The sequence below is a fragment of the Callionymus lyra genome, chromosome 3 (assembly GCF_982586985.1).
Source record: "Callionymus lyra chromosome 3, fCalLyr1.hap1.1, whole genome shotgun sequence".
Lineage (NCBI taxonomy): Eukaryota > Metazoa > Chordata > Actinopteri > Syngnathiformes > Callionymidae > Callionymus > Callionymus lyra.
Window position 1 is genome coordinate 17588636 of NC_141820.1, and position 26092 is coordinate 17614727.

At 45.0% G+C, this 26092-nt stretch overlaps 3 protein-coding genes across 4 annotated transcripts; 1 reads left to right on the forward strand and 2 right to left on the reverse strand.

The window, feature by feature from the left end:
* Positions 1-1679: 1679 nt before the first annotated feature.
* pwp1 (PWP1 homolog, endonuclein) lies at positions 1680-6041 on the reverse strand. Its single transcript, XM_087785762.1, has 15 exons — positions 5890-6041; positions 4066-4124; positions 3853-4004; positions 3692-3777; positions 3522-3618; positions 3336-3446; positions 3133-3263; positions 2990-3063; positions 2837-2933; positions 2714-2775; positions 2535-2646; positions 2382-2472; positions 2188-2309; positions 2006-2111; positions 1680-1940 (listed from the first exon to the last, which is right to left on the reverse strand). Exons 1-15 carry the CDS (start codon positions 5953-5955, stop codon positions 1849-1851), a joined length of 1458 nt encoding a protein of 485 aa, XP_087641888.1. The 5' UTR covers positions 5956-6041; the 3' UTR covers positions 1680-1848.
* A 135-nt stretch (positions 6042-6176) lies between these two features.
* Positions 6177-18618, reverse strand: ano6 (anoctamin 6). Its single transcript, XM_087786699.1, has 20 exons — positions 18363-18618; positions 17526-17596; positions 17050-17178; positions 16537-16602; positions 16183-16470; positions 15983-16096; positions 12269-12384; positions 12076-12210; positions 11904-12009; positions 11778-11838; positions 11566-11711; positions 11162-11239; positions 9952-10180; positions 9708-9877; positions 8908-9005; positions 8706-8836; positions 7586-7791; positions 7329-7525; positions 7155-7260; positions 6177-7081 (listed from the first exon to the last, which is right to left on the reverse strand). Exons 1-20 carry the CDS (start codon positions 18448-18450, stop codon positions 6866-6868), a joined length of 2751 nt encoding a protein of 916 aa, XP_087642825.1. The 5' UTR covers positions 18451-18618; the 3' UTR covers positions 6177-6865.
* ints13 (integrator complex subunit 13) lies at positions 16829-23571 on the forward strand. Of its 2 annotated transcripts, none has more exons than XM_087786701.1 (17): positions 16829-16846; positions 19549-19781; positions 19844-19918; positions 19977-20179; positions 20252-20332; positions 20392-20482; positions 20590-20718; positions 21344-21428; positions 21501-21593; positions 21651-21740; positions 21804-21982; positions 22042-22206; positions 22284-22438; positions 22537-22765; positions 22845-22977; positions 23194-23329; positions 23394-23571. In XM_087786701.1, exons 2-17 carry the CDS (start codon positions 19557-19559, stop codon positions 23428-23430), a joined length of 2106 nt encoding a protein of 701 aa, XP_087642827.1. In that variant the 5' UTR covers positions 16829-16846; positions 19549-19556; the 3' UTR covers positions 23431-23571. The 2 variants fall into 2 exon arrangements, with proteins under 2 accessions (XP_087642827.1, XP_087642826.1); XM_087786700.1 differs by lacking the exon at positions 16829-16846 and adding an exon at positions 18733-19329.
* Positions 23572-26092: the final 2521 nt, after the last annotated feature.

The window sequence follows — 26092 nt, forward strand, 5'->3', positions numbered from 1 at the left end:
GCTTTAATCACCCCTGTCTTCTGTGAAGCTGACAGCCATGCTTTGTTGAGATTTTTACTGACAAAATTAAATGAAAAAAAATCCATATTGTGTTGAACCCCTGCTTTCATTGAGCCTGTCTCCATAGTGGTTCTCCTTCAACGTTCTAATGCTAAAGATAAAACCCTCTTCTTGCTCTTTATTAAAGTGTTTGATGTAATTGGGCCCTTGGTTACTGATATGGTAAACCTATCCCTTCCCACGGGGGTTTTTCGCAATGCTTTTTAAACATGCCATTGTGTAGTCTATAGTCTGTCCTCAGCCTTTGACACAGTTGATCACCAGATCCTGCTGTGAAGACTGAGGGATGAAGTGGGACTGTCTGGGTCTGTGTTACAGTGGTTCTCATCATAGTTTTAGTGTATCTGCCAATCAATTAAGGTCTGAATCAGCAGATCTGTTGTGTGGAGTCCTTCAAGCTTCTGTTTTGGGTCCTTTATTATTTCTGCTGTACTTGATTCCCCTGGTTAAAATCATTCAGAGATTTCCTGATGTGTCTTACCACATCTTTGCTGATGACATCCAGCTCTACTGCTCTTTTGATCCAACTGAGCCCCAGAGGCTGAACACCTTAGTTAATTGTTTGCTAGAAATCAAACAATGACTGAGTGAAAACACTTTTCGGCTAAATGTGGACAAAACTGAAACTCTGGTTATTGCTCCTGATGATAAGGTTCCAGGGTTGAGTCAGTACTTGGGTGACAAACTGAGCCTGAGAAACCTGGGTGTTGTATTTGAAAAAGACATGTCTCTAGTTCAACACTGTAGAATCAGAAACCGTTTCCTTCAACTGAGAAAAATCTCTAAACTTAGGAAAATGTTGTCACAACATGATCTGGAGCTTGGAATCCATGTGTTTTTGTCTTCTCCTTTAGACTATTGTTGAAGATTATTTTCGTGTCTAAACAAGAAGGAGCGGTCTCGCCTGCAGTTGATACAAAACTCTACTGACGGTTCCTGAACATGCTTCTGGACCAGAAGAGAGAAATCCTTCCTTTGGAACGATCTTCCTCTCCCTCTCTGTTTGATGATCTACTGACTCCTTCAAGAAACATCTTAAGACAGACTTTTTATTTGTGCTTTTCCCTGATTTTCTGGGGCTCCTGTGTTTGTCTTATGTGTCTTGATTTTTTAAAGTCTATATTTTAACTGTGTATTGTTTTTGCTTGTTAAAGCGCTTTGTGACCCTGGTCTAGAAAGGTGCTTGAGAAATAACCATTACTTACTTACTTACTAAACCACTGCTGTTAAAAGGAAGTTAAGGCCCTTAGTTCAACTCTCTATGAAAGGAACTTCTTACCCAAACTTTAGTCCATGAATAAAAGTTAGATGATTGCCATGATGTTGTCTTCCTGAATGATATATATGGTCCAGAAAAAATGTCTGTATATTTGCAATTTAAATAACCATTTCTTTTGTATAATGACTAAGGTGATCACACTAAAAACGAAACATCTAATTTGTTGCAGAATTAATGAATGTGTAAAGCTGACCACTGTGTCAATAGAAAATGACTGTTGAAGACCGCTATACTGCGGAGCAGTTTTGTAGCTTCACATTGTGTGAATCACAATCACTGTCATCATCATCACTATTCAGCTCATACAGGCATCTTGTGGAGACTTGAGTAACATGGTTCGTCATGTGGAAGCGGTGTGAGAAGTCTTCACGACTCGACACTCCGGGTTTTAATGACGCGTGTACATGATGAAAGGAATTGTCCCAGCATGGGATCCGTACAGTAGAAGAAATTTGACAAGTCAACAGTCCATATTGAGTCGCTGTCGACTGTCTTCGCAGGCCGGTCCACTACACGGAAGTGTCCATAACCGATGCTCCGCTGGGTCCCTGTGATCCTGCGTTCACCACCAGGTGCTCGCGGCTACCAAACACTTCACTTACTGTGGACAGAAATGACACGTTATCAGGACCTGCGCACTTCCTGTGGCTGTGTGTGTGACCTTACCTGCAGCCACGTCGCTGATGTTCCACACTCTCAGACCGTCTCTCTGTCCTCCGAAGGCGTACACGAAGGGCAGGTCAGGACAGCAGGACGCACAGAACAGCACCCCCTGTGGGCAGGAGAAACGCAAGCTTCCATTAGGTCTCATGACTTTCTGTAGGTAAGCCAACGTCACAAACTCGTACCATCTTCATGTCCCTTGAATGCACCAGTTTGGGTTTGTCTCCCAAAATATCCCAGACCTTCACATGCTTGTCGGACGATGACGTCACTAGACAACCTTTGACCTGGCTGCTTAGGTCCATACCTGCAGCAGAGCCATCACTTGAGCTCAGAGATGTTTGTGTGTGTGCGTGCGTGTGTGCACGTGTGTGTGTACCTGACACTTCCTCATCGTGAGCCTTCAGGGAAAACACTGGTTTATCTGAGCGAGCGTCCAGACAGTAGACGAAGCCGTCTTCAGTGCTGGCCTGAACACACGCATGTAAGAACACACAAAGACTCACACACACTCTTACACACACACACACACCAGGAAGTTAAACGGGGAGAAGTGGTTCCACACAAGTCGCTCCACTTGTCCACTGAACCTCCAGGTCCTGTAACTGTCCTCAGGACTCCTACAGTCCACCAGAACCGCGGTCCTGCAGACAGGAAGCAGATGGTCAGGGAGGCTCTGGGTCAGGTGACCGGCGGCGGCGGCGTACTGACTTGTCGTAGGATCCTGAGATCAGGGTTTGAGCCTCGAAGGGGTGAAAGCTCAACGTCTGCACCTGTAAAGGACAGAGCCGGTCAACACCGTGGTGATGTCAGCCGGGCCGGCATCAGGTCTACCTTGTCGGAGTGTCTATTCAAGGTGGACGCCGGCGTGCCACGGTTCAAGTCCCACAGGATCACAGACTCGTCTGCTGAGCCGCTGGCCAGCACGTTCCTGAGGGAAACACAGGGTCTTTCAGAATCACCCTGGAGGGTCGTGAAGGGTCATACCGGGCCATTCGGTTCCAGGACAGGTCCAGGACTGCATCTGTGTGGCCGTCCAGTGGCTCCGCCTCTGCCGCGCCCTGTCGCCATGACAACACGTCAGCTCATCCAGCTGAGATTCAGAGCTGTTCTCTCGTCAGTGCCCTCACCTTCTTCTTCTTTTTCTTCTTCTTGCTGTTCTTCTTGCTGCCCAGAGAAAACACTGGCTCCAGACAGTCCACCACATCCAGGTCCCACACGTCGATCTTTGGAGTCATGTTGCCCACGGCAACCAAGTTCCCTGTAGACGAACAAGTCCACTGTCGTCACCTATAACCAAAACCCATAGCTGATCCAACCAAAGTAAGCTCACCGCGGCCCTCTGCAGGACTGGGGTCAAAGTCTAGCCACTCCAGGCTCAGAGGGTACGCAGGCAGGAGGATGTCATGATGGACATACAGAGAGTCCTCCTGGGAGTTGTAGACTGAAGAATACATACATGTCACTGTCCTGGTCTACACACACACACACACACAAATATACACTCTCTCTCTTTTACCATAGATCTCAAGGTTGCAGCAGTCCTTCTGTGCTCGGCCAGTCAGGATCAGGTTGTCTGATGGTTTGATCTGGAAGTCTTCTCGCTCGTACTGATCCTGAAACAAAACTGTGTGAGCAGGACCCCTAGTGGCGTGTGGTGGTAGTGCAGTAGAAGGTAGTGCCGCTCACCGTGTCCTTCAGCGTGACGTAGGGATCGTCCTGGTTGGTCCCGTACACAGTCAGTCCGGCCAGACTGTCGCCGAGATTCGCCGTGACTGTCGAGCGAAGGGAAGCATTCGTTATAACGGACAGCGCCCCCCGCTGGACTCACAGCAAATAATAATTCTTACCTTCATCCTCATCATCGTAGTTCTCCAGGCCGTACTCTGCCAGCTCGTCCTCCTCACCCGTTGCCTTCTCCTCAGACCCTGTGACACAGCTGGACCCTCCATCCACGATCCCCTCATCCTCTTCATCCTCCTCTTGCTCAGCCACTCGTTCTCTGGCGTCACAGAGCAAAAACACAGTGAGCATGAAATCATTCATTTACAAAACGAACCAACCCAAGTTCTTCTGTGGCTTCTGAGATGATCCGCTGCAGCTCCTCCTGCGTCAGCTCCACCTGAGGACATGACATGTGTTAACAGAGAGCTAAAATAAAGTCATGAGCTCCGTGACTTGGAGTCGAGTCTGGAGGACAGACAAGGGATGCACAGACCTGACATTGAAACACAGAACAGTGTTTGACGCGTCAGTGAACCGTCCAGCAAGGACGGACGTTGACATGATTTGTTGTTTTGTCTGAGTGTTTCATTTAATTTAAATAATAAATATCACAGATCAACTTGTCTTAAGCGATCATTTGGAGCAACCAGAAAAATTAGCTTGAACAACACTGACTGTCTGAACAAGGTGTTAGACTTTTGTTACATCATCATTTTCAAGGTTGTTTTCTGGATGACGAACAAAAAGTTAAACTTGTTATACTGTACATGAAATAATCGAAATTTCGTCGTCGTCACTCCCATATTCTGTGGTCCGTTGGGGCTCTTTGATGATTCGACTGTTTTTCGCCAAGTCTTTCGATCATAGGCTTCTCTCACAGAAGTTGTGATACTTTTCCTTATCCATTCTGTGATATCCTCCAGCCTCTCGGGGTCTTTTTCCTCTGGCTTGACCATGCATGATTGTTTGTGCTGGAGTCTTTCTTGTTACATGACCGAACCACTGCAGTTTCCTCCTGCGTGCAATCTCTAAAAGAGGTTCATGTAATTCAGCTAGATGTTCAATCCGTAGTTTGACTTCCATGCCATAACTCCGTGCAGTGCTATCTATGGATACAGTAAATTCTATCAGTTCTTCTCTGGATCCTCCAATTAGGTCAATGTCATCGGCAAATCGTAGGATATTGATCTTTTTCCCATTCATATCAACAGAACCATTAAAGTTGTGGAGAGCATCAAAGATAATTTGCTATAGAAAGATGTTAATAAGTGAGGAGACAGAATAAATCCTTGACAGACACCAACTGTTGTTTTGAACCATTTAAAGGTACTGTTATTTAGGAATACTGCATTAGTGCCTGGATGATGTTTACTCCTAAATGGCAAGTCGAATAATACAAAATCTTAAACACAACATGCCATGCGTTTTCTAGTTTTAAATAGGAAAAAAATGCTTCCTTTGATGGATACATCATTGATCCACCGAAGGAGAAACACATCCATTCGTACAAACATCCATAAAACATTTAAAACCATCAAATACATATATAAATGCAATAGATACACACAAAAAAAATACACAAATAAATAAATATAGTTCGAAACTTTTGAGTCGTGTCTGTGTGAACACACTTTTTCGTTTTCACAACCATAGCAAACAAACGATTTCTGACGCTGGCTTGTCAACTAAAGCAAAACAAATCCAAGAACTGACTAGAGAGAGAACGTGCCTCTGAATACATGACATACAACCACATTCTCGTCATTCATTACAGTTTTGAGCTCAACCATCACCATAATACATGGAAAAATCATCGAATAAACATCAAGTTGCGCCGTTGAATAAAAAACTTAAACTTATCGGTGACGTCAACCCCTCAGTTTTAAATCTTCAGGAAAAGCAGACAGTATTATTTTGAACAAATTCAACTGCTTTAGACATTTGACTCCGAGTACACACCTGTACATGCTGAATGACATAAAAAAGGAAACTTATAACATCAAACACACACTCGACTAGTCACTTTAGGAATCATCAGTATCTGGAATAAAACGACACTGGTTGTTGTTGTTGTTCATCTCCTGTCAATAATGTGTTTGTTTACAAGTTAGCCGCGAAGCTAACGTCAAGCTAACTAGCATGCAGTGGAACTTAGCACTCACTTTGTCCGGACTTTCCTTGGAAACACCTTGTCGCACCCACGTGACACATGTGATCTGTGAACTCATGATCGTGCCTCAGAACCACAGTTTAATAGAAAAACAAACTACTACACGAACTACAGAGCGACACACGTGAGTTGGTCCTGGATGGAGAGGCGTGACGTCATTAAACCGCCTGAACGAAAATGCTGGTAAAACTTCTCTGCTGTCGTCAAACTGAAGAGATCTGTAGACGAGACCTGGAAACTGAAACCTTCATACTCAACACAACAACACATAGTTCGTAAAAAAAAAAACTTTATTTGGCACACTGTCACGAAGAAAAATAACACGTGTTAGTAAAGAAATAACCATTAGTGGTTTGTGTCGCCATGGTAACACTGGTAGTGGCTTCGACGTAGATAGCCATAGTAACAGACAAGATCCATTAAATATTTGGTAAAAGTGTCTAAATATATATTTGTATATAAAAAATAATCCAACACTTATCACTGGAGGTGACCCTGCCTCCCAGCATCTCTTAAACAATGTCAGTAAAAGCCGTTGTCATGGTAACAAGGGTGTTAAGTGAAAAACTCCCCCAAAAAATGATTGCGCTTGTTGTACTGGTCCGGTAATGCAGTTGTCATTTTTCATTTTGCATTCATTTAGGATGATTGTTGTGTCATGTTTTCCTGTTGTCATGTCATGTCGTTGTCAACACCTGCTCATAATGTCATGCTTTGTTATCACGTCGTGTTCTTCAGGGAGAGCGTTGTGTTCCAAGTCTACAAATATCTGACAATAGTGAGTCTGACTGTGATCTCTGATGCTCTGAAGCTCCAACTTGCGACAACATGTTCTTCAGTCAGTGCGTTTCTCGTCGATCTAAAGTGAGTCGACTCCTGATGTGCTCTGCCCTTTAGTGGTCCGGTGGTCTCAGGTTGAGAAGGAAAGGTTTTTGGGATCCACCTCCACCTAAAACACCTTCTTCCTGTTATTCCATCTCAAACTCTTCAGTGTGCGTTTTCTCCTGGTCGTCCATGAACGCCTCGTCCGGCCGTGGCTTCAGCTTCTTGGTCACCAGCTTCAGGTTGGTCTCATGCAGGATCACCTGCGTCAGGTAACGCTCCCGCTTGATCTGCTCCTTCACAGCGTAGGGAACGTCGGGAATCACGTAGGAGAGGACGAACTTAGTCAGGTAGACAATGTGCTGCAACAGAAGGAGACACATTTATCAAGTGTGTCCTGTCCCTCTCTCCTCACATGTGTCTAACCACGGTTACCTCGACGACAATAATGAAGGCCATCTTGGCGGCGACAACGTGCCAGTAGAGGATGTTGAACTCGTACTCTCTGCGGTGACCAGGTGGAAACCGGAAGTCACGATACCTGATGATGATGACGGACAGAAAGGTTGAGTCGTGTAAAGTAGACGATAGTCTCTCTCTCTCACTTGCCTGCAGGTGGTGATGTTCTCAGGTGTGTCACGTGGTCGACTGTTGTTTCTGAAGTCAAGGACGTCGAAGACAGACAGGGAGCTGTTGATGAAGCCCTCCATGGTGTTGTGGGTCTGACCTCCGTGAGAGGTCACGGAGAAAGACCAGTAGTAGACGAGTCTCGGGATCATGTCGGATGTGAAGGCGATGATCATGGCCTGAGGAGACACAGCAGTCGGTCATTGAGACGACCAGAAGGGGTCGACGTAGAGGCGTACATTGGTGGCCACGGCCAGGATGGCCACGCCCTGAAGGATGGGCTGCCACGCTCCGATGTCCCGGGCCTTCTCGGGGACGATGCGTCGAAACTGTGTGGTGTACTTCCAGGCGTCCACTCGGATCTCAAACAGGTTGTTGACCAGAGCCAGAAGCGGAGCAAGAGGAAAAGATGCTACGAAGAGCGTGGCGAAGCCAAACTGGATCACTGATGGAAGGAAACAGCACAGTCACGAGAGACAGTAGACAATCATTCTGTCTCTGTCCTTTAATGTCCCAACTGTCTCCGTCTTTTAATGTTCTAAAACTCTTTTCAAACTTTCCTCTCTGATGTTCTAACTGTCTCTGTCCTCTTTGACATTCTGTCTCTGACCTCTCTGATGTTCTAACTATATCTGTTCTCTCCGATGTTCTGTCTCAGTCCTCTTTTATGTTGTAAATGTCTCTTTCCTCTCTGACGTTCTAACTGTCCTTTCTGATGTTCTAACTGTCCTTTCTGAAGTTCTAACTGTCCTTTTTGATGTTCTAACTGTCCCTTCTGATGTTCTAACTGTCCTTTTTGATGTTCCAACTGTCCTTTTTGATGTTCCAACTGTCCTTTTTGATGTTCTAACTGTCCTTTCTGATGTTCTAACTGTCCTTTCTGATGTTCTAACTGTCCTTTCTGAAGTTCTAACTGTCCTTTTTGATGTTCTAACTGTCATTTCTGATGTTCTAACTGTCCTTTCTGAAGTTCTAACTGTCCTTTTTGATGTTCTAACTGTCATTTCTGATGTTCTTACTGTCCTTTCTGATGTTCTAACTGACCTTTCTGATGTTCTAACTGTCTCTGTCCTTTTTGACGTTCTGGTCTGCCCTCTCTGATGGTCTAACTATATCTGTCCTCTTCTGCGTTCTGTCTCTGATCTCTTTTATGTTGTAACTGTCTCTGTCCTCTCTGCTGTTTTAACTGTCCTTTCTGATGTTCTAACTTTCCTTTCTGATGTTCTAACTGTCTCTGTCCTCTTTGACATTCTGTCTCTGACCTCTCTGATGTTCTAACTATATCTGTTCTCTCCAATGTTCTGTCTCTGTCCTCTTTTATGTTGTAACTGTCTCTGTCCTCTTGGTGTTAGGACTCACCCATCTCCAGGTACTCGTAGAAGAGTCCCAGTTTCGGGATAGGCAGCAGCTGGTAGTCCTGCTCCCAACGTGGGATCACCTGGTGGGACGTGGATCTGGTGCAGTACCGGAAGATCACGTTCTTCACCCACCTAAGGGACAGAAGGAGGACGTGGTGAGGGTGTCGTGCAGCTCCAGCAGGGGGCAGCACCTTCTTACTTACGGTAGCAAAACTTCCTGAATGTTGTTCCAGATGGCCTTCCCCCCCATGATGATTGCCAGCTGAGTGGTGAGTTCTATAAGGCAGCCGCCTGGATCACACTGAACACACACAAACACAGTTAGGGTCCTATATATACTGTATATTCACACGCACAAATACCTAGCATTGCTCGGGGACAACATTTGAAGGCACAGTGTATACATTACCCATAAAAGAAGAGTCAGTTCAGGCGGATAATCGGCCTTGCATTTGAGGAGTTAACATAATGTAAAACCTACTATTTAATATGTATTAAATATGGCATAGGTTTTATTTAGAGTTATTTTAATTGTATTGGGGTTCTCCTCAGACGCCCCTTTTCCCTTGGCCTGATCCTTATGCCCAGCTCCATAAAACCTCCACTGAGAGTTCTAACGTGTGTCGAGCGGTTTGACTATAGTCTATAAGACATTAAGGTAGTGTGTAAACACACTTCTTTGTTTACACATACAATACACACACATACTTTCTTACACACACACACTAACTACCCCTTGTTTTTTAAATGGTTGCCAAGCAACGGAATTTCGTTGCCAGTTTTCACTGCTGTGTTCTTCTGTGCGATGACAATAAAGAAAGTCTAAAGTCTAACTTACAGACCCAGACACACAAAACCTTCTCTTGGACACACACTCAGACTTACAAACACAAGTGTGTTTCCCCTCTGGGGATGAATAAACATTTTCTATTCTATTCTATTCTATTCTATTCTATACGCACACAAACGTATCAATAAACGAGAATGACGCACAGAAACCGACCTCTTCATTGCGGTACCTCCCCAGCAGGTAAACCGGCGCTCCGGGGTAACCCACAGCTTTTCCTTTGGCGAAGGCGATGTAGAAACAGGAGGAGTAGTAGTTGACGAACTGGAAGAGGAACATCTTGAGAGTCAGGCTGTTCTCGAAGTCTCGGCGGGTCCTGGGCAGTTCTGGGGAGTCGGTGACAGATTAGGACACACACCTGCACTCACACACACACACACACACACACGCAGCTTCAGACCGAATTCGGTGATGGCGATGGCGACGCGCTCGTAAAGAGTGTTGAGGATCATTATGACCACGAAGCTGATGAGCGAGGCGGTGACCGACGTGGCCATCTGAGGCGTCACATAGTCCTCCAGCTGCTTCAGCTGCGTCAGGTCCTGAGCTTCAAGCTGCTTCGAGAAGGCGAAGAACGCGGCCAGACGGTAGACGGTGATGGCCACGATGGAGACCACGATCAGGCAGATCTGCGGCCACACACACACACACACACACACACACACAACAAGAGATGGAAACAATTATGAATGATATGATCTCATCATATATATATGGAAGTAGATCAGTGCCATCAGAATATTGAAGGTTGAATTTAATTTCAATTACATTTCAAATGCTTAAAACAGGTGGTGCAGGTTTTTGTTTTGTTTTCTGTTCCAACCAATCAGGAGCAGCCCCTTTAACCCAATCAGGAGTCTTCAGATTGTAATCAGTTGGTAGTGAGTCTGATGTTGCTGGTTTAAGCTGAAACCTCAAACCTGTACAGGCTTGATCGGTTGGAACAAAAACCTGCACAACCCCGGCCCTTAGAGGACCGGTTAGGACACTCCTGGCTTAAAACATTGTTATAGAAAGTATTTTTTGGTTTAAGCATTGAATATTATATTTTGGAATGAATGCAATAGCTACTTGTGTAATAATATTGATAGGTTGAATCCGTTTTTATTTAATAATCTTGTTTAATATTTGGATATTAAAAGGTTAAATTTGTTGTTTTTTATTTAATAAAGAAATTCAAATTCTTTCTATTTACAGAATTAATTAATTTTTACATATGGAGTTTGATATTCTTCTTATTTTTTAATTCAATATAAATAATATTGGTGTAAGACAACAAATGAAAGCAGTCATGATCACATTATTTGTAGAAGCTTGGTGATCTTTTATTATTATCTGGCTCTGAGTAAAAAAATAGAAAATGTCTTTTTATTATTCAATATTAATAATTATTGGAAATGGAAAATCAAACTCTATGTGTAAATAAATAATTAATTTAAAAAAAAAGTCAATTATTGAAAAGAAAGCTTTTAATATAAACATTATTTAATTGATTATTCCAAAAAGAATAGAGTTAAGAGGTGAGTATTAAACAGCTGAACGAGGAAATAATGAGTGCATGATGAGGTCAAGTCGACTGGACGTAGGACGAAAGATTGATGTTCACTCACCCAGAACAAGACGGTGCTGAAGCCCAGAGTCACTCGGGCACATCGTCCACACGCTGTGAACGGAACCTTCTCCTTCACCTGAGAAAAAGAAGAAATAAATGTTTAATTTCTGATGGACCTTTGCAGCTAACAGCTTTGACTGCAGGGGGCAGCACTGAGCAGCTGAGTGACCCTGAAATATAACAGGGAACTAATATCAAACTATCTTATTCACTCATTTGTTCGGCTTTCATTCCTTCACTCTTCCACCTCTCGTGTTCATGCATTCACCCTTCAATCACTGACACCTTTCACAAACCTTTTATTCATCCACTCACCAGACCTTTGTCCACGCTATTCATCCTGTACCGACTCATTCCACTACCGGGTTCATTCAAACTTCACGCCTTCACCAGCTTGTTTACCCCAGTCACGGGGTTCTTCCTCTCGTAGATACACTTGGCTTCGTACTCGGGTCTGGACGGCTCCTCCTGCTCCAGGAGCTCCACCGTGTCCCACTCGTACTCCAGCTCCGCCTGGTACCGTTTCCAGAACTCCAGGAACACAGTGACTGCAGGAACCAACAGAAATGAAGTCACGGTTCAACAATAAAAAACTCTGCGGGCGCGGTACTCACCCCAGATGGACATGAAGACGGCGAAAACAAGCGTTCCATAGTTGTCAAAGATGCAGAGTTTCTGGAAGAGGGTCGGAAAGTTTGAGCGGACAGGAAGGAGGTCGGACGAACGGTTCCGCTTCTGACCTTCGAGGACGCACAGGTGCTGTTGAGTTTCCAGTACTGACACTCACGGTCGCACTGAGGACACATGATGATCTTGCCGCCGATTTCTGGGTCACAGACTTCCTTACTGCAACACACACACTTTAGTGACACACACACACACACACACACACACACACACACACACACTGACCTCCAGGTGCTGGTCTCTTGAGTGGTGTATCCGTAGATGAAACATGCGAGTCCGACCATAGCAGCCACAGACAGCATAAAGGTGTAGAATCCCAGCCAGGCAAAGTAAATCCCGATCTTCTCGCCGTAGTACTTCCTGTGGCGGACACAGGTTTAGAGGAGGGGCGATGAGCAGAGCTCACCTGGGACATCACCTGATCAGGTCCAGTGGCTGCATCTTGTAAAAGCTGCGAGGATGAGCCCACTCACGGTAGAGTCGGAAGCGCTCGCAAGGAGAGTCCGAGTCTTTAGACTTGACGTTGAACCTGCCCTGAATCATGACGATAGGTGTGAGAACAAAGTACTCACTTCTGGTGAAACATTAATGCTGGCCTTAGAGATACATCAGGCCTCATGCAGTGTTTCTTCTGAACTGACGTAACTTTTGACCTGATCCTAACATGTGTTTTTATGACTGTCATGACTTGTGTTGAGATCGTAACAAGTGTTTTATGAACATCATGACTTGTGTTGTGATTGTAACAAGTGTTTTAAGAACATCATGACTTGTGTTGAGATTGTAACAAGTGTTTTAAGAACATCATGACTTGTGTTGTGATTGTAACAAGTGTTTTATGAACATCATGACTTGTGTTGTGATTGTAACAAGTGTTTTAAGAACATCATGACTTGTGTTGTGATTGTAACAAGTGTTTTATGAACATCATGACTTGTGTTGTGATTGTAACAAGTGTTTTATGAACATCATGACTTGTGTTGTGATTGTAACAAGTGTTTTAAGAACATCATGACTTGTGTTGTGATTGTAACAAGTGTTTTAAGAACATCATGACTTGTGTTGTGATAGTAACAAGTGTTTTAAGAACATCATGACTTGTGTTATGATTGTAACAAGTGTTTTATGAACATCATGACTTGTGTTGAGATTATAACAAGTGTTTTATGAACATCATGACTTGTGTTGAGATTATAACAAGTGTTTTCTGAACATCATGACTTGTGTTGTGATCGTAACAAGTGTTTTATGAACATCATGACTTGTGTTGTGATTGTAACAAGTGTTTTTTATGAACATCATGACTTGTGTTGTGATTGTAACAAGTGTTTTATGAACATCATGACTTGTGTTGTGATAGTAACAAGTGTTTTAAGAACATCATGACTTGTGTTGTGATTGTAACAAGTGTTTTATGAACATCATGACTTGTGTTGTGATAGTAACTAGAAAAGAGTGCATCTCCGGACGAAAATGCAGTGTGAATGCTGAGCAGCATTCACACAATTGGTAGTACCGGAAGTAGTAGTAGTGGAATCAGTAGAAGTGGAACTGGTAGTGGAAGAAGTAGTTGGATTAGTAGTAGTGGAAATAGTACTGGAAGTAGTAGTTGAAGTAGTAGTAGTGGAAGTATTAGTGGAAGTAGTATTTGAAGTAGTAGTTGTGGAAGTAGTAGTAGTGGAAGTAGTAGTGGAATTAGTAGTAGAAGTAGTAGTGGAATTAGTAGTAGAAGTAGTAGTGGAATTAGTAGTAGAAGTAGTATGTTACAGTGGAAGGAGTTGAAAGTTGAGTTGAAGAGTTTCCTCATTGAAATGAACGGGGGAAAAAAGGGTAGAAAAAGTGGAATAAAAGAAAGAGGGGAAGAGATAAAAGAGAACTTTTCCACAGACTATAAACAAACCATATCTACATGAAGAGAGAAACTAAAGCTATATGTCACCTCTGGGTTTTGAACCTCAGTCATCAAGAGTGAAGTTCATACCACTAGACCATCAAGCCATGAAACAAATGACATTTATTTTTTGATATATCTTTACAGTCTTAAGCAATGGTTCCTGTTTTTTTCATTTCGTCTCTGAGTTCTTCATAGGTTCTAAAAACATTGTTGTCTCAGTGCATCAGTGAATCTGTGATCCATCGCAGGGTCTGGTTGAGGAAGTCATGTGTTCATTTATCCACGATTGCTTTCACCTGATCAATCGTGTCATCTTGGTCTTTGTTCAACAAGTAAACCTGGACGCTCTTGTTTTGATTCATCAACTGTTTACTTCTGCTCCAGGTTCTTCTAAAAGAAACTTTTTCCTGCTCCAGCCACACTGTACTTTATTATTGATCTGTTTTTACTTTCTCCACTATAGTATTACTTCAACTGTAAAGTGTCTTCAGATAACTTTGTTATGATAACACACTTTAAATTCAATTATTATTATTATGAATTACTCTTAGTACTAGTACTTGTAGTACTATAAGTATTTGTAGTAGTATGAGTACTCGTAGTACTAGTACTCGTAGTAGTACTCGTAGTACTAGTACTCGTAGTACTAGAACTCATAGTAGTACTAGTACCCGTTGTAGTAGTACTAGTAATCGTAGTACTTGAAGTAGTACTAGTATTTGTACTTCTCATAGTAGTACTAGTACGTGTAGTGTACGTGTAGTACTTGTAGTAGTACTAGTACGTGTATAAGTACTCGTAATAGTACTAGTACTCGTAGTACTAGTACTCCTAGTAGTACTAGTATTAATCGTAGTAGTAATTCTATTTTTGGTACTCGTAGTAGTATTAGTAATTGAAGTACTCCTAGTAGTACTAGTACGTGTAGTAGTACTAGTATTCTTAGTAGTAGTAGTATTTGTAGTACTCATAGTAGTTCTAGTATTTGTAGTAGTACTCGTATGTGTAGTTCAGTAGTTTCAGTAGTTAAGTGGAGGAGTGAAGGAGTAGAGTATTTAATGAGTAGAGTAGTGAAGGGGTAGAGTAGTGAAGGATTTAATGAGTAGAGTAGTGAAGGGGTAGAGTAGTGAAGGATTTAATGAGTAGAGTAGTGAAGGAGTAGAGTAGTGGAGGAGTAGAGGAGTGAAGGAGTAGAGTAGTAGAGGAGTGAAGGAGTAGAGGATTTAATGAGTAGAGTAGTACAGGAGTGAAGGAGTAGAGGATTTAATGAGTAGAGTATTGGAGGAGTGAAGGAGTAGAGGAGTGAAGGAGTAGAGGATTTAATGAGTAGAGTATTGGAGGAGTGAAGGAGTAGAGGAGTGAAGGAGTAGAGGATTTATTGAGTAGAGTATTGGAGGAGTGAAGGAGTGGAGGAGTGAAGGAAAGTTTAAGTATAACTATAAGTATAAGTTAAACTATAATTATAAGTATAACTATAAGTATAAGTTTAACTGTAATTATAAGTATACGTATAACTATAATTATAAGTATAAATATAAGTTTAACTATAATTATAACTATTAGCATAAGTTTAACTATAATTATAAGTATAACTATAAGTTTAACTATAACTATAAGTATAAGTTTTACTATAATTATAAGTATAACTATAAGTATAACTATAAGTTTAACTATAATTATAAGTATAAGTATAAGTTTTACTATAATTATAAGTATAACTATAAGTTTAACTATTGAGTAGTGAAAGAGTGAAAGAGTGGATGAGTGGATGAGTGGATGAGTGAAGGACTGAAGGAGTGAAGGAGTGGAAGAGTCAAAAAGTGGAGGAGTATAAGTACAAGAGAAGTATAAGTATAAGTATAACTATAAGTATAAGTATAAGGCAGTAGTAGTGGAATTAGTAGTGGAAAGTATCACAGATTGAAGTGGAAGGAGTCGAAACATGAGTTGAAGAGTTTCCCCATTGAAATGAATGGAGAAAAAAAGGGTAGAAAAAGTGGAATAAAAGAAAGAGGGGAAGAGATAATACAGAGGTAGAACATAGCCTGGACTAGACTGGAACGAGCTGAATTGATAAAAGTTTGAACGGTTCAAATCGGATTAAATTTGTGGAAGTAGAAGCGGAACAAAGTTTAGGTCAGAAGAAGTAAGAGGAAAAAGAATAAAGAGAAACAGGAACTCAAGTGTTTTATGAACATCATGACTTGTGTCATGCTCTTATTTCTGGGCTGAACTCACGTCGTGCAGGGGGTACGCAGCCTTGTACACGTTAGAGTCCAGCAGCTTATTGATCCCAAACTTCTTGTGACTTCCTCGTATTTCGTACGGAGCTCGACTCAGGATGTAGAAAGCCTGCATCACAACAAGAGGCTCAGACCAGGAAGGAGAAACTTGAATTTGCAGTGCAGTTCCGTTATCCTCCACTTGTCCGGCCTCACCATCCTGCTCCTCATGGCGGGCGTGAAGAAGGTTTCCTGGTCCTGAACATAGAAGAACTCCAGTCGGTCTTTCTCGAACGGTGCGGTGAAGAACTCGGACTCTTTCTGGATCAAGTCTTCGCTGGGGTAGAAGTGCTTTGTGAGGAAGTGCAGGAATTTCAACGGCGACGGCTGCGACGAGAGGTCGTTGGGCTGGATGGGCAGCTTGATGTGGAGGACCTCAGCATACGTGCACAGAACACTCCAGGGCATGTGGACCTTCACGTACATCAGCTGGTCGTCCAGAACCTGGCGAGACACAGAAGGGACGTTATAAAACCTTGTTCGGATGGACAGACACGCAGACGGACAGACCGAGGGTGTGGCCTCCAGCTCCATCCCCATCTTCATCAGACTGGCCTCGAAGAATTCTCGTCGTCTCTGCAGGAGAGGAAGAAGACATGTTGACATCAGATCATCATCCTCACTTTTCCTGTGTTGCTCAAAAGCAAACCACGGGGACTCACACCTGTAACATCTCCACCGACCGGCAACCTTCACCCTTATTGCCACAACAAACAGTTCAGGTCCACAAGACGGGTCAGCTGATCGACCGGTCCGACTGATGCGCACCACAGTACCGCAGCACCGGTGGCACCCGGGAGTCCCCGGGGTGGAGGTACAGGTGAGGATCAGAGCAGGATCAGGTGTGTCTCTGTTGCGAAGTCTAGATAAGCCCTGTGGTCGTCTGCTGTGATGAAATCGTGTCTACTGGAGATACATTGTGGATGGAGGTATCTGTGTGTGTGTGTTTGTGTGTGTGTAACAGTGCGTGTGTTTTACATACACACTCTTGACTTCACGGCAAGTGAACTAGAAGTGTCTCACCTTCTTGCGCTGGAAAGTGTGTCTCTTCTCGAAGTCCTTCTTGTCCTCGTCCTCGTACACCAGGATGTAGTCGATCCGCCGCACGCCGTCGTTGAAGAACAGCGAGTCGGGCTTCTGGTTGAAGTCACTCTGAGGACGGAAGACTTTCCGGTCAGGGAGGTCGACGGGCTGGAACTCAAACTCCGGCTCATCCATCACATCGTACATGATGACACGGCGTGGGCCGCCCGAGAGAGATGGAGCAGATACCAGTCTCTACCTGGTTTATATATGAGCAGGTGGAAGGGGGCGGAGCCTGTGTGGTTCGACTCCTCCATCCCCTGAGTGTGTTTTGACACATGATAGAGGGGGCGGGGCTGACAACAGCTGTCAGTCACGCAAACCAGAAGTTCTTGACCACATTTTTCAGGTGGTGATGGAGGGAGAATCGGCAAACTTAAATATGTCACGTGACCAGAGAGAAGACACTGACTCACCTGTTGTACTTTAGCGATGGCGCTTCCTTCCTTAATACTGTGGTAGGTTGGCAAAAACTCCTCTGGATAAACTGTAACAGAACAAACTGGTCATGGTTCCGTTTCACGTCATGAGATATTTAATATAATAGGCGGTGGTGGAGTGAGCATGTCCTTGATGTTGCACCTGCAAACAATGTTCCTGAATGCGATCAATCACGGAAACCAGTCACAAATCAAGCTGCGTTTCCTTTACCACTTCCTGTACAGATGTAGCGGGTAAACAACAACAATTGTAAATATGATGGAAAATACTGATGATTAACTTGTTCATTTTCCTTTTTCTCTCTTTGCGCTTGATGGAATCTACTGACTCCTTTAAGAAACATCTTAAGACGTTTTTATTTGTTCAGGCTTTTCCTTGACGTTCTGGAACTCCTGTTGTGTTATCAGTTTTATCTTGATCTTTAAAGTATATATTTTATTGAATATTGTTTTGATTGTTTAAGCGCTTTGTGACCCTGGTCTGGAAAAGCGCTATATAAATAAAAATCACTTACTTACTTACTTTTATGAGCATGTTGTGTACGTGTAGGAGTTGTGCTCCTACTATGTGTCCCTCACTTCTCACCCTGTGTAGCTGGGATGGTGGATGACCGACATTATAACAATATACAAATAAAAAACAAACTTTCATCCATTCACTCGTCTTTCTGCACTGAAGGTGACACTGTTAAGGACTCAACTCTTAAGGACTTAACTCTGACTCATGTCTGGAGGTGGGCGTTTCCTTAGAACCTTTCATGACGCAGAACATTCGAGCACCAGAACTTCTGTCAAAGGATCGGTACCACTCACCGACTTCCTCTTCGATCATCTCCTCCACGACTCCGTTCTCCGTGTCCTCGGGGTCGGTCAGATACTCCATCTCCAGGGTGCTGCTCATGGTCCCCCGAACCCCTCCAGAACCAGATCAGGCCTTTTACGGTCAAACACCCGCTGGTGCGAGGAAAGGTTCTGGCTCTCCTGTTGCCGCAGAATAGGTCCCACCAAAGAGGTCTAGAAGTTTGGTGCTGGCTCAGGAAGTCTCGGGTGTGGTTGGAAGGGAGGAGGGCGAGACCCGAGACCCGCCTCCAGCTGTTTCCAACAAACACCGAAAAAAACACACACCAAAGACCACACATGCATCTGTTTTGTTTTTAACCCTGATCTTAAAAAGTTTTAATTCGATTGTTTCTTTTTTGTTTGAGAAAGTTTGAGGAGTTAAACTTTTTCAGTCACGTGACGAGATGGAATTTAAAGAGGGGAGGGGTAGAGTAACGGAAAAGCATGTAAACAAACAAACAAAGTCAACTTTAAACACTGTGTGTCACGCTGGGTTGGTGTGATGGTCAATGATGTTGAACTTAAGGAACTTTAAACTGAATCATTTGAACCCCCCCAGAAAAATTGTTTGAAGGAGAGAAAGAGCGGAACCAGAGACGGGGACGAACATTCATGTCGGACATCCGCTAATAACAAACCCGGTAGCTCACATAAGCTAACACCGGTGTAGTTACCGCGTCTGTTTGATTTATATACAGATCGTGGCTTAACACACAGTTGGACGATCACGTTAACTGAGTAAACATGACGATCACTGCGGTAAAACGCACCTCACTCTCGACCTAAAAGTCGGCTCTTCGTTATTCGCCAATGCTAGCTCCATGGCAGTCATGTCATGTTAGCATGCTAACGGCTAAGAGACACAACACGTATAAATAACAGCGTGGCCTGAAATACGTCCCTGTTGAAATCATTTTAAGTCGAGACGTCTAACTTTCCGGTAAGCCGAACTATCTATTTATAGCGTCATAAACAGTAATTTAACAAATATTAAATTAAAATCACCGTGTTTTGTCACGCTCTGACGTCACTAATATTGCACATCAAACGGGAAACAATTGAGTCAGCAACGAACAAGAAAGAGGCGAATTGTGTGTCTAATTTGTAAGCTTTATCACCAAATTAAAGTTGTTCTTAGTTCTTTCTTATGTCTCTACAGCACTCAGGATGAGGATGTTCTCAGTGTCTCACAAGACTGTCTTTGTGGTGGACCACTGTCCGTACATGTCAGAGTCCAGCCGCCAACAGGTGGAATGCGACGTCCTGACCAAGAGCAGGGCCCAGGGCGTCGTCCCTCTTGCTCCCGTGTCAAAGTCCCTGTGGACCTGTGCCGTGGAGTGCTCCATGGAGTACTGCAGGATCCTCTACGACATATATCCAGTCGACAAACTGGTGCGTCCTTTGGTTCCTGAATGACGTCACAGATGACTAACATGTTCTCCACGGTTGTGCAGATCAACTACATTGTCAGCGATTCTGAGTTCCATGCACTAAACAGCTGGAGACGAGAAGCCCAGAGCACACACGAGGTGAGTAAGTGCTCATCACCTTGGAGACTTTAGACTTCCTAACTTTTGTTCCTCGCAGCTGATGTCGGCGCTGGCGGCTGTCGGACCTCCAAACCCTCGTGAGGACCCCGAGTGCTGCAGCATTTTGCATGGACTGGAGGCAGCGGTGGAGTCCCTTTGTAGGATAACAGAGCTGCAGCACGAGAAGCGCATTGATCTCATGGAAACAGCCGAGCAAGTGGCCAACAGAGGGCGGATAATCTGTTTGACCAACGCCAAGAGGTGAGTGCACACGTTCTTCCTGGACCAGTCGGAACACCAGCCAACTCTCCACACTCTGTGTTCACGTCTTAGCGACACACACGTCAGGATGCTGGAGGACTGCATCCAAGAAACCATCACGGAGCAGAACAAGCTGGCCGCTGGATCAGACCGGTGAGTGCTCTTTTGGCTCCGTATCAAGAGGTGGCTGGACCTATTTGTGTGTCTTTCAGGTTGATGTCCATCCAACAGTGTGAGCTGGTTCTCGTCCACATCTTCCCACAGGGCGAAGACACGTTGGTCTCGGACCGGCCAAAAAAAGAGGTGAGCGAAAAATATAGGGTCAGGCTGAAAAGTACATGGTTTAGTATTGATGTTTCAAATCTGGATTTGTGTCCTTTGAGCTTCAGTATGTCCCGGTTCTGTTCTAGATCTCGCCCCTGCTAACGACTGAGGTCCACAGCGTCCGTGCAGGGAGGCACTTGGCCAGCAAGTTAAACATTCTGGTCCAGCAGCATTTCGACTTGACCTCTACCACCATCACCAACATCCCCATGAAGGTAGGTCGCCGCGAACTGACACGTGTGGTCCTGCTGCCGCCTCTGAGCTGCTGGTTTCATGCTCTACTTTCTGTCTTGCTAGCCGACATTAAATATTTGTGAGCAGGTCAGTACTGGGAACACACACTTGGGTAAGAGGTGGTAGACGAGGAGCTCTGCTTACAGTTCAGCTTTTCTTCAGTTTGAACGTGAGCAGCAGTCTCTGGTCAGAAGGTCCTCCCCCCCAGTGACTCCTGATCTTCCTCTCTAGAGCCTCCCAGAGTTTCGCACCTCACCCTTCTCAAGCCCTAGAAACTGTGAACACAACTTCTGTTAGTTTTGTTCACAACATACAAGTCTATCAACAAACATCACATTTACACACGCATCTACACACACACACAACATTCAACACGCGTACGTCAACACACATCACATTTAAAACACGTGTGTTGAAACGCATCACATTTAGAGCAAATACGTCAACACAAAATGCATTTCAAGACCAACATAATTGAAGGGCACATAACACAAAGAGCAATCATATCGGGAACATGCACAAACATCACACGAGAGCAGCATTGTGTGTGTCCATGTCGACAAGCATGTGTGTTGTAAGAATGATGTCATGTTATTGTGCGTGTAGGAGGAGCAGCATGCTAACACTTCAGCTAACTACGATGTGGAGCTTCTCCATCACAGAGATGCTCACCTGGAGTTCTTTAAGAGCGGTGAGTCACAGGAAGTGACACGTTGACGTGGGCCTGCGAGATGGTCAACAACTTGTGTGTGTGTGTGTGCAGGAGACTTGCACATGGCTGGGACCAGCACACGAGAGAACAGTCTGAAGGAGACCATCACGTTGAAGTGGTGCACACCCAGGACCAACATCATTGGTGAGTTTTGTCGAAAGCTGCTGGTTGCTTGCGTGCTGATCATGTGACCTGCCTCAGAGCTGCACTACTGCACCGGGGCGTATCGCATCTCGCCCACCGACGTCAACAGTCGCCCGTCTTCCTGCCTCACCAACTTCCTTCTCAACGGTGAGTAACCGAGCTAAGCCATTGTCCACCTCGTGCAAGTCACGTGACTCTCATGTTCATCAGGTCGCTCGGTTCTGCTGGAGCAGCCCAGGAAGTCTGGCTCGAAGGTCATCAGCCACATGTTAAGCAGCCATGGCGGCGAGATCTTCCTGCACGTGCTCAACAGCAATCGCTCGATCCTGGAGGACCCGCCATCCATCAGCGAGGGCTGCGGCGGCCGTGTCACCGACTACCGCATCACGGTACGTCCCGGTCCCTGGGGGTCCCAAAAAAAGGTAGTGTAACTGCTCTTTTCCTGCAGGACTTTGGAGAGTTCATGAGAGAGAACCGGCTGACTCCGGTGTCTGAGAGCGTCCAGCACATTTCAGGAAAACTGCCGTCTCAGCGAGCCAGAGCTCAGCTGGAGCGTCACACTCGGTACTGGCCCATGATCATCTCGCAGACCACCATCTTCAACATGCAGGCGGTGAGAAGACATTTTCATAGTCATCATCGTCTGACCAATAAAGTGTAAGTGAAGCTACTAACTTCTCTGTCCACTAGGTGGTGCCATTGGCCAACCTCATCGTGAAGGAGACCCTGAGTGAAGAGGACGTGCTGACCTGCCAGAAGACCGTGTACAACCTGGTGGACATGGAGCGCAAGAATGACCCGCTTCCAATCTCCACCGTGGGATCCCGAGGAAAAGGCCCGAAAAGGTACTTGGTACCTGCTAGTTGTTATGATAATAAGAGGTTGTGGTTTTGTATAAACAAGAGGCCGGCCATGTCTAATCATGAAACCCGTGTCCTGTCAGAGACGAGCAGTACCGCATCATGTGGAACGAGCTTGAGACGCTGGTGAAAACTCACTCCGGGTCCACCGAGCGTCACCAACGCGTCCTTGAATGTATCGCCGCCTGCCGCAGCAAGCCACCCGAGGAGGAGGAACGCAAGAAGCGTGGCAGAAAAAGGGAGGACCGAGAGGAGCGTGCTGAGAAGAACGGCACCAAGGAGGCAGAGGAGAAGAACTGGAAGGAGTCGGAGAGGAACGTCCTAGTTCTGCTGTCGTCTCCGTTCTTGAACCATGCATAGCATTGACCTGGGTTTCTGCTTTGGTCTCTGCAGGGTCAAGACGTTTCTGGACAAGGAAGATCCAGAGTCGGAGGTGATCAAAGACTCCCCAGATTCTCCAGAGCCTCTGAACAAGAAACCTCGTTTGACCTCACAGGAAGTCCCGCCTCCCGACAGGATCAAAGGTGATGCTTTTGTCCTGCACCCATTTATTCTTCATCTTCATTTTGAATAACATCCGACACTCACTTTTTATCCATTTATCTCCAGTTAATTCAACTCACTAACTCATCTTTGCACCGCTGGTCACTCTCTATATAGATACCTTTACGTGATTCGTCCTGATGCCTCAATCTCTTCTCTCTGTTCACTTCTTCATCCTTCCTCATCCCTCTCTTCAGGTCCCGTCTCTCTCCTCACAATGTGGACGAACCGTCTCACTGCAGCAAACTCCAGGAAGCACCAGGAGTTTTTGGGAAGAGCGAGTTCTGTCAACAACAAGTTTGAGTTGTATCAGCACCTGAAAGAGGAGAATGGGTAAGTGAGTGAATGAATGAGTGAGTCACCTCTCAACCGCTGATCACTTTCCACGTCTCTCCAGGATGGACATCCAAGAGAATGGAAAGACGTCCAGATGATGTCCTCGTTTTTTACATTTTTTGGATCACCTTGTTTCTCTTTTGCTGTTATCAAGTTGACTTTTGTAAATATTGTGGAACCAAATAAATCATGTGACCAGCTGTCAATAGATTTTACATTGGTCATGATTCTTTCATGAACTGGTCTCATTGTCTGGTATTTCACAAGTGACGGTCCAGGTCCTGATTTTCCACATGTCAGTCAGGGTCCCTTCCAAGCTGAGGTGTGTAACATATATCCAAGTCTCCAATATAATCATGTAGAGTTTTAATAAATATTTGATCCCTCACTGTTTATAGGTGGTCTATTCTTTTAATGGTAGGTTTATTGAAGCAGTGAGGCAGAAAATAAAAAATAAAAAACATTTTTTAAGTGAAATGAGTATTTAATCTCCAACAAACCATTATGAATTCTGGCTCCTACAGACTAGTCAGGCGGATTTAAAATAAGCTTAAGTATTTTTGAACAAGTAAAATGTTACTCTTATTTCCCCATAACATTTTTCCAAAGACTCAAATTAAGTTCTATATGTTCTTTAGAGGCGATACGGGGTCCGAGGGTTGACAAGACTTTTCTTGTCAGTGACAGTACCCACAGCAACAGGTTCTTGTGGGGTCTTTTCCCCCAGGGTTTTTTTACTCCCACATTCAGGGGGTCTCCTTGGCCCCAGATCTAGACTGTACATTGAGACAAAAGGTCCTCCAGAAGTGTCGGTGGTACTTCGATGGCAGAACAGTACCACAAGGACCAGCAGGAGCACCAGAATCAGGAGGCAGGTGACAAGGAGTGCCGTGAACATACCGAGGAACCTCACGTGTCTCGTGGGCCGGGGGGACGTCGTCAAAGTAGCTCCACACGCGGTGCTGGTGGGCAGACTTGAGACCAGAGTCGAACAGTCGGGTCCGAAGCGGGCTGGTGCCACATCAGTGACCGGGAACTGTGGAAGCATTGAGTCCCTGAATTCAGGTGCTACACCTCCGTCCACTGTTGTCATGGCTGACCACAGTCTTTGGATCTCAGCAACCGGGCATGTCGTTCCTCTGGCCACACACAAACTCTGGTTGTACCATGTGACCACGATGGACCCAGGCATCAGAGAGATGATTGACAGGTGTCGACTGGAACTTTTAAAGAATGCTGAGAGTTTCGTTAGGAAGAGCTCCACCTGCTGGCGTCGGCGGAGGACAGCACGAAGACTGCGTGCAACCGTCAAAGTGAAGGTGTGGCAAGGGATGCTGGGTCGAAAACGGAGGTCGAAGGTCAAAGGCAGCCAAGCACCCTGGAGGCCTTGAAGGTCTCGTGCTGCCAATAGTACCACTTGAGGAGAAAAGCGAAGGTCCCATTCCAGAGGAACTCCGTGGAGAGTCTCACCATCCAGCCTTAACCAGGACCCCACACGGACCTGAGGTCTGTCCAGTAGCTTAATCTCCAGGGACACAGCAGCACCGTCCTCAGGGTCCATGAAAGTTCCATGTGGGATCGTAAACTGGAAGGTAGAGCCAATGGTCGCTGTCAGAGACGGAATCATTTGTAATACTTCAGGTGGGAGATTCACAGAACCTGAAAACAAAAACAATTTAAGCGTCGAAATTATGTTACAGTCAAATCAGTAGAACAGAATAAAAACTCACTTATGGAAGGAGTAGAGGACAGTTGGACAGATGAAGTCATCATCCATGAGGACGTCATTAACACAGGTGCCCTTGAGTAGCTTTGTCCAGGAACTCTTGTCACAAATAAAAGTGATTGGGAGGAAATTATTAAACCGAAAATGTCACATGACTTGCTAGGAGTGAAGTATAATGACTCAGAGAATCTGCTGGACCCTGGAGGAGTAGAAGAGAAATACAACATATCTAATGTATACATGGACAGTGAGGACTGCAGGTCGTCCAGCAGAGATGTGGACAGTGAAGACTCAAGGTCTTCCAGCAGAGATCTGGACAGTGAAGACTCCAGGTCTTCCAGCAGAGATGTGGACAGTGAAGACTCCAGATCATCCATCGGAAATGTGGACAGTGAAGACTCCAGGTCTTCCAGCAGAGATCTGGACAGTGAAGACTCAAGGTCTTCCAGCAGAGATCTGGACAGTGAAGACTCCAAGTCTTCCAGCAGAGATGTGGACAGTGAAGACTCCAGGTCGTCCAGCAGATATGTGGACACTGAAGACTCCAGGTCGTCCAGCAGAGATGTAGACAGTGAAGACTCCAGGTCTTCCAGCAGAGATCTGGACAGTGAAGACTCCAGGTCTTCCAGCAGAGATGTGGACACTGAAGACTCCGGGTCATCCAGCAGAGATGTAGACAGTGAAGACTCCAGGTCTTCCAGCAGAGATCTGGACAGTGAAGACTCAAGGTCGTCCAGCAGAGATGTGGACACTGAAGGCTCCAGGTCGTCCAGCAGAGATGTGGACAGTGAAGACTCAAGGTCTTGCAGCAGAGATCTGGACAGTGAAGACTCCAGGTCTTCCAGCAGAGATGTGGACAGTGAAGACTCCAGATCGTCCATCGGAAACGTGGACAGTGAAGACTCCAGGTCTTTCAGCAGAGATCTGGACAGTGAAGACTCCAGGTCTTCCAGCAGAGATGTGGAAAGTGAAGACTCCAGGTCGTCCAGCAGAGATGTGGACACTGAAGGCTCCAGGTCGTCCAGCAGAGATGT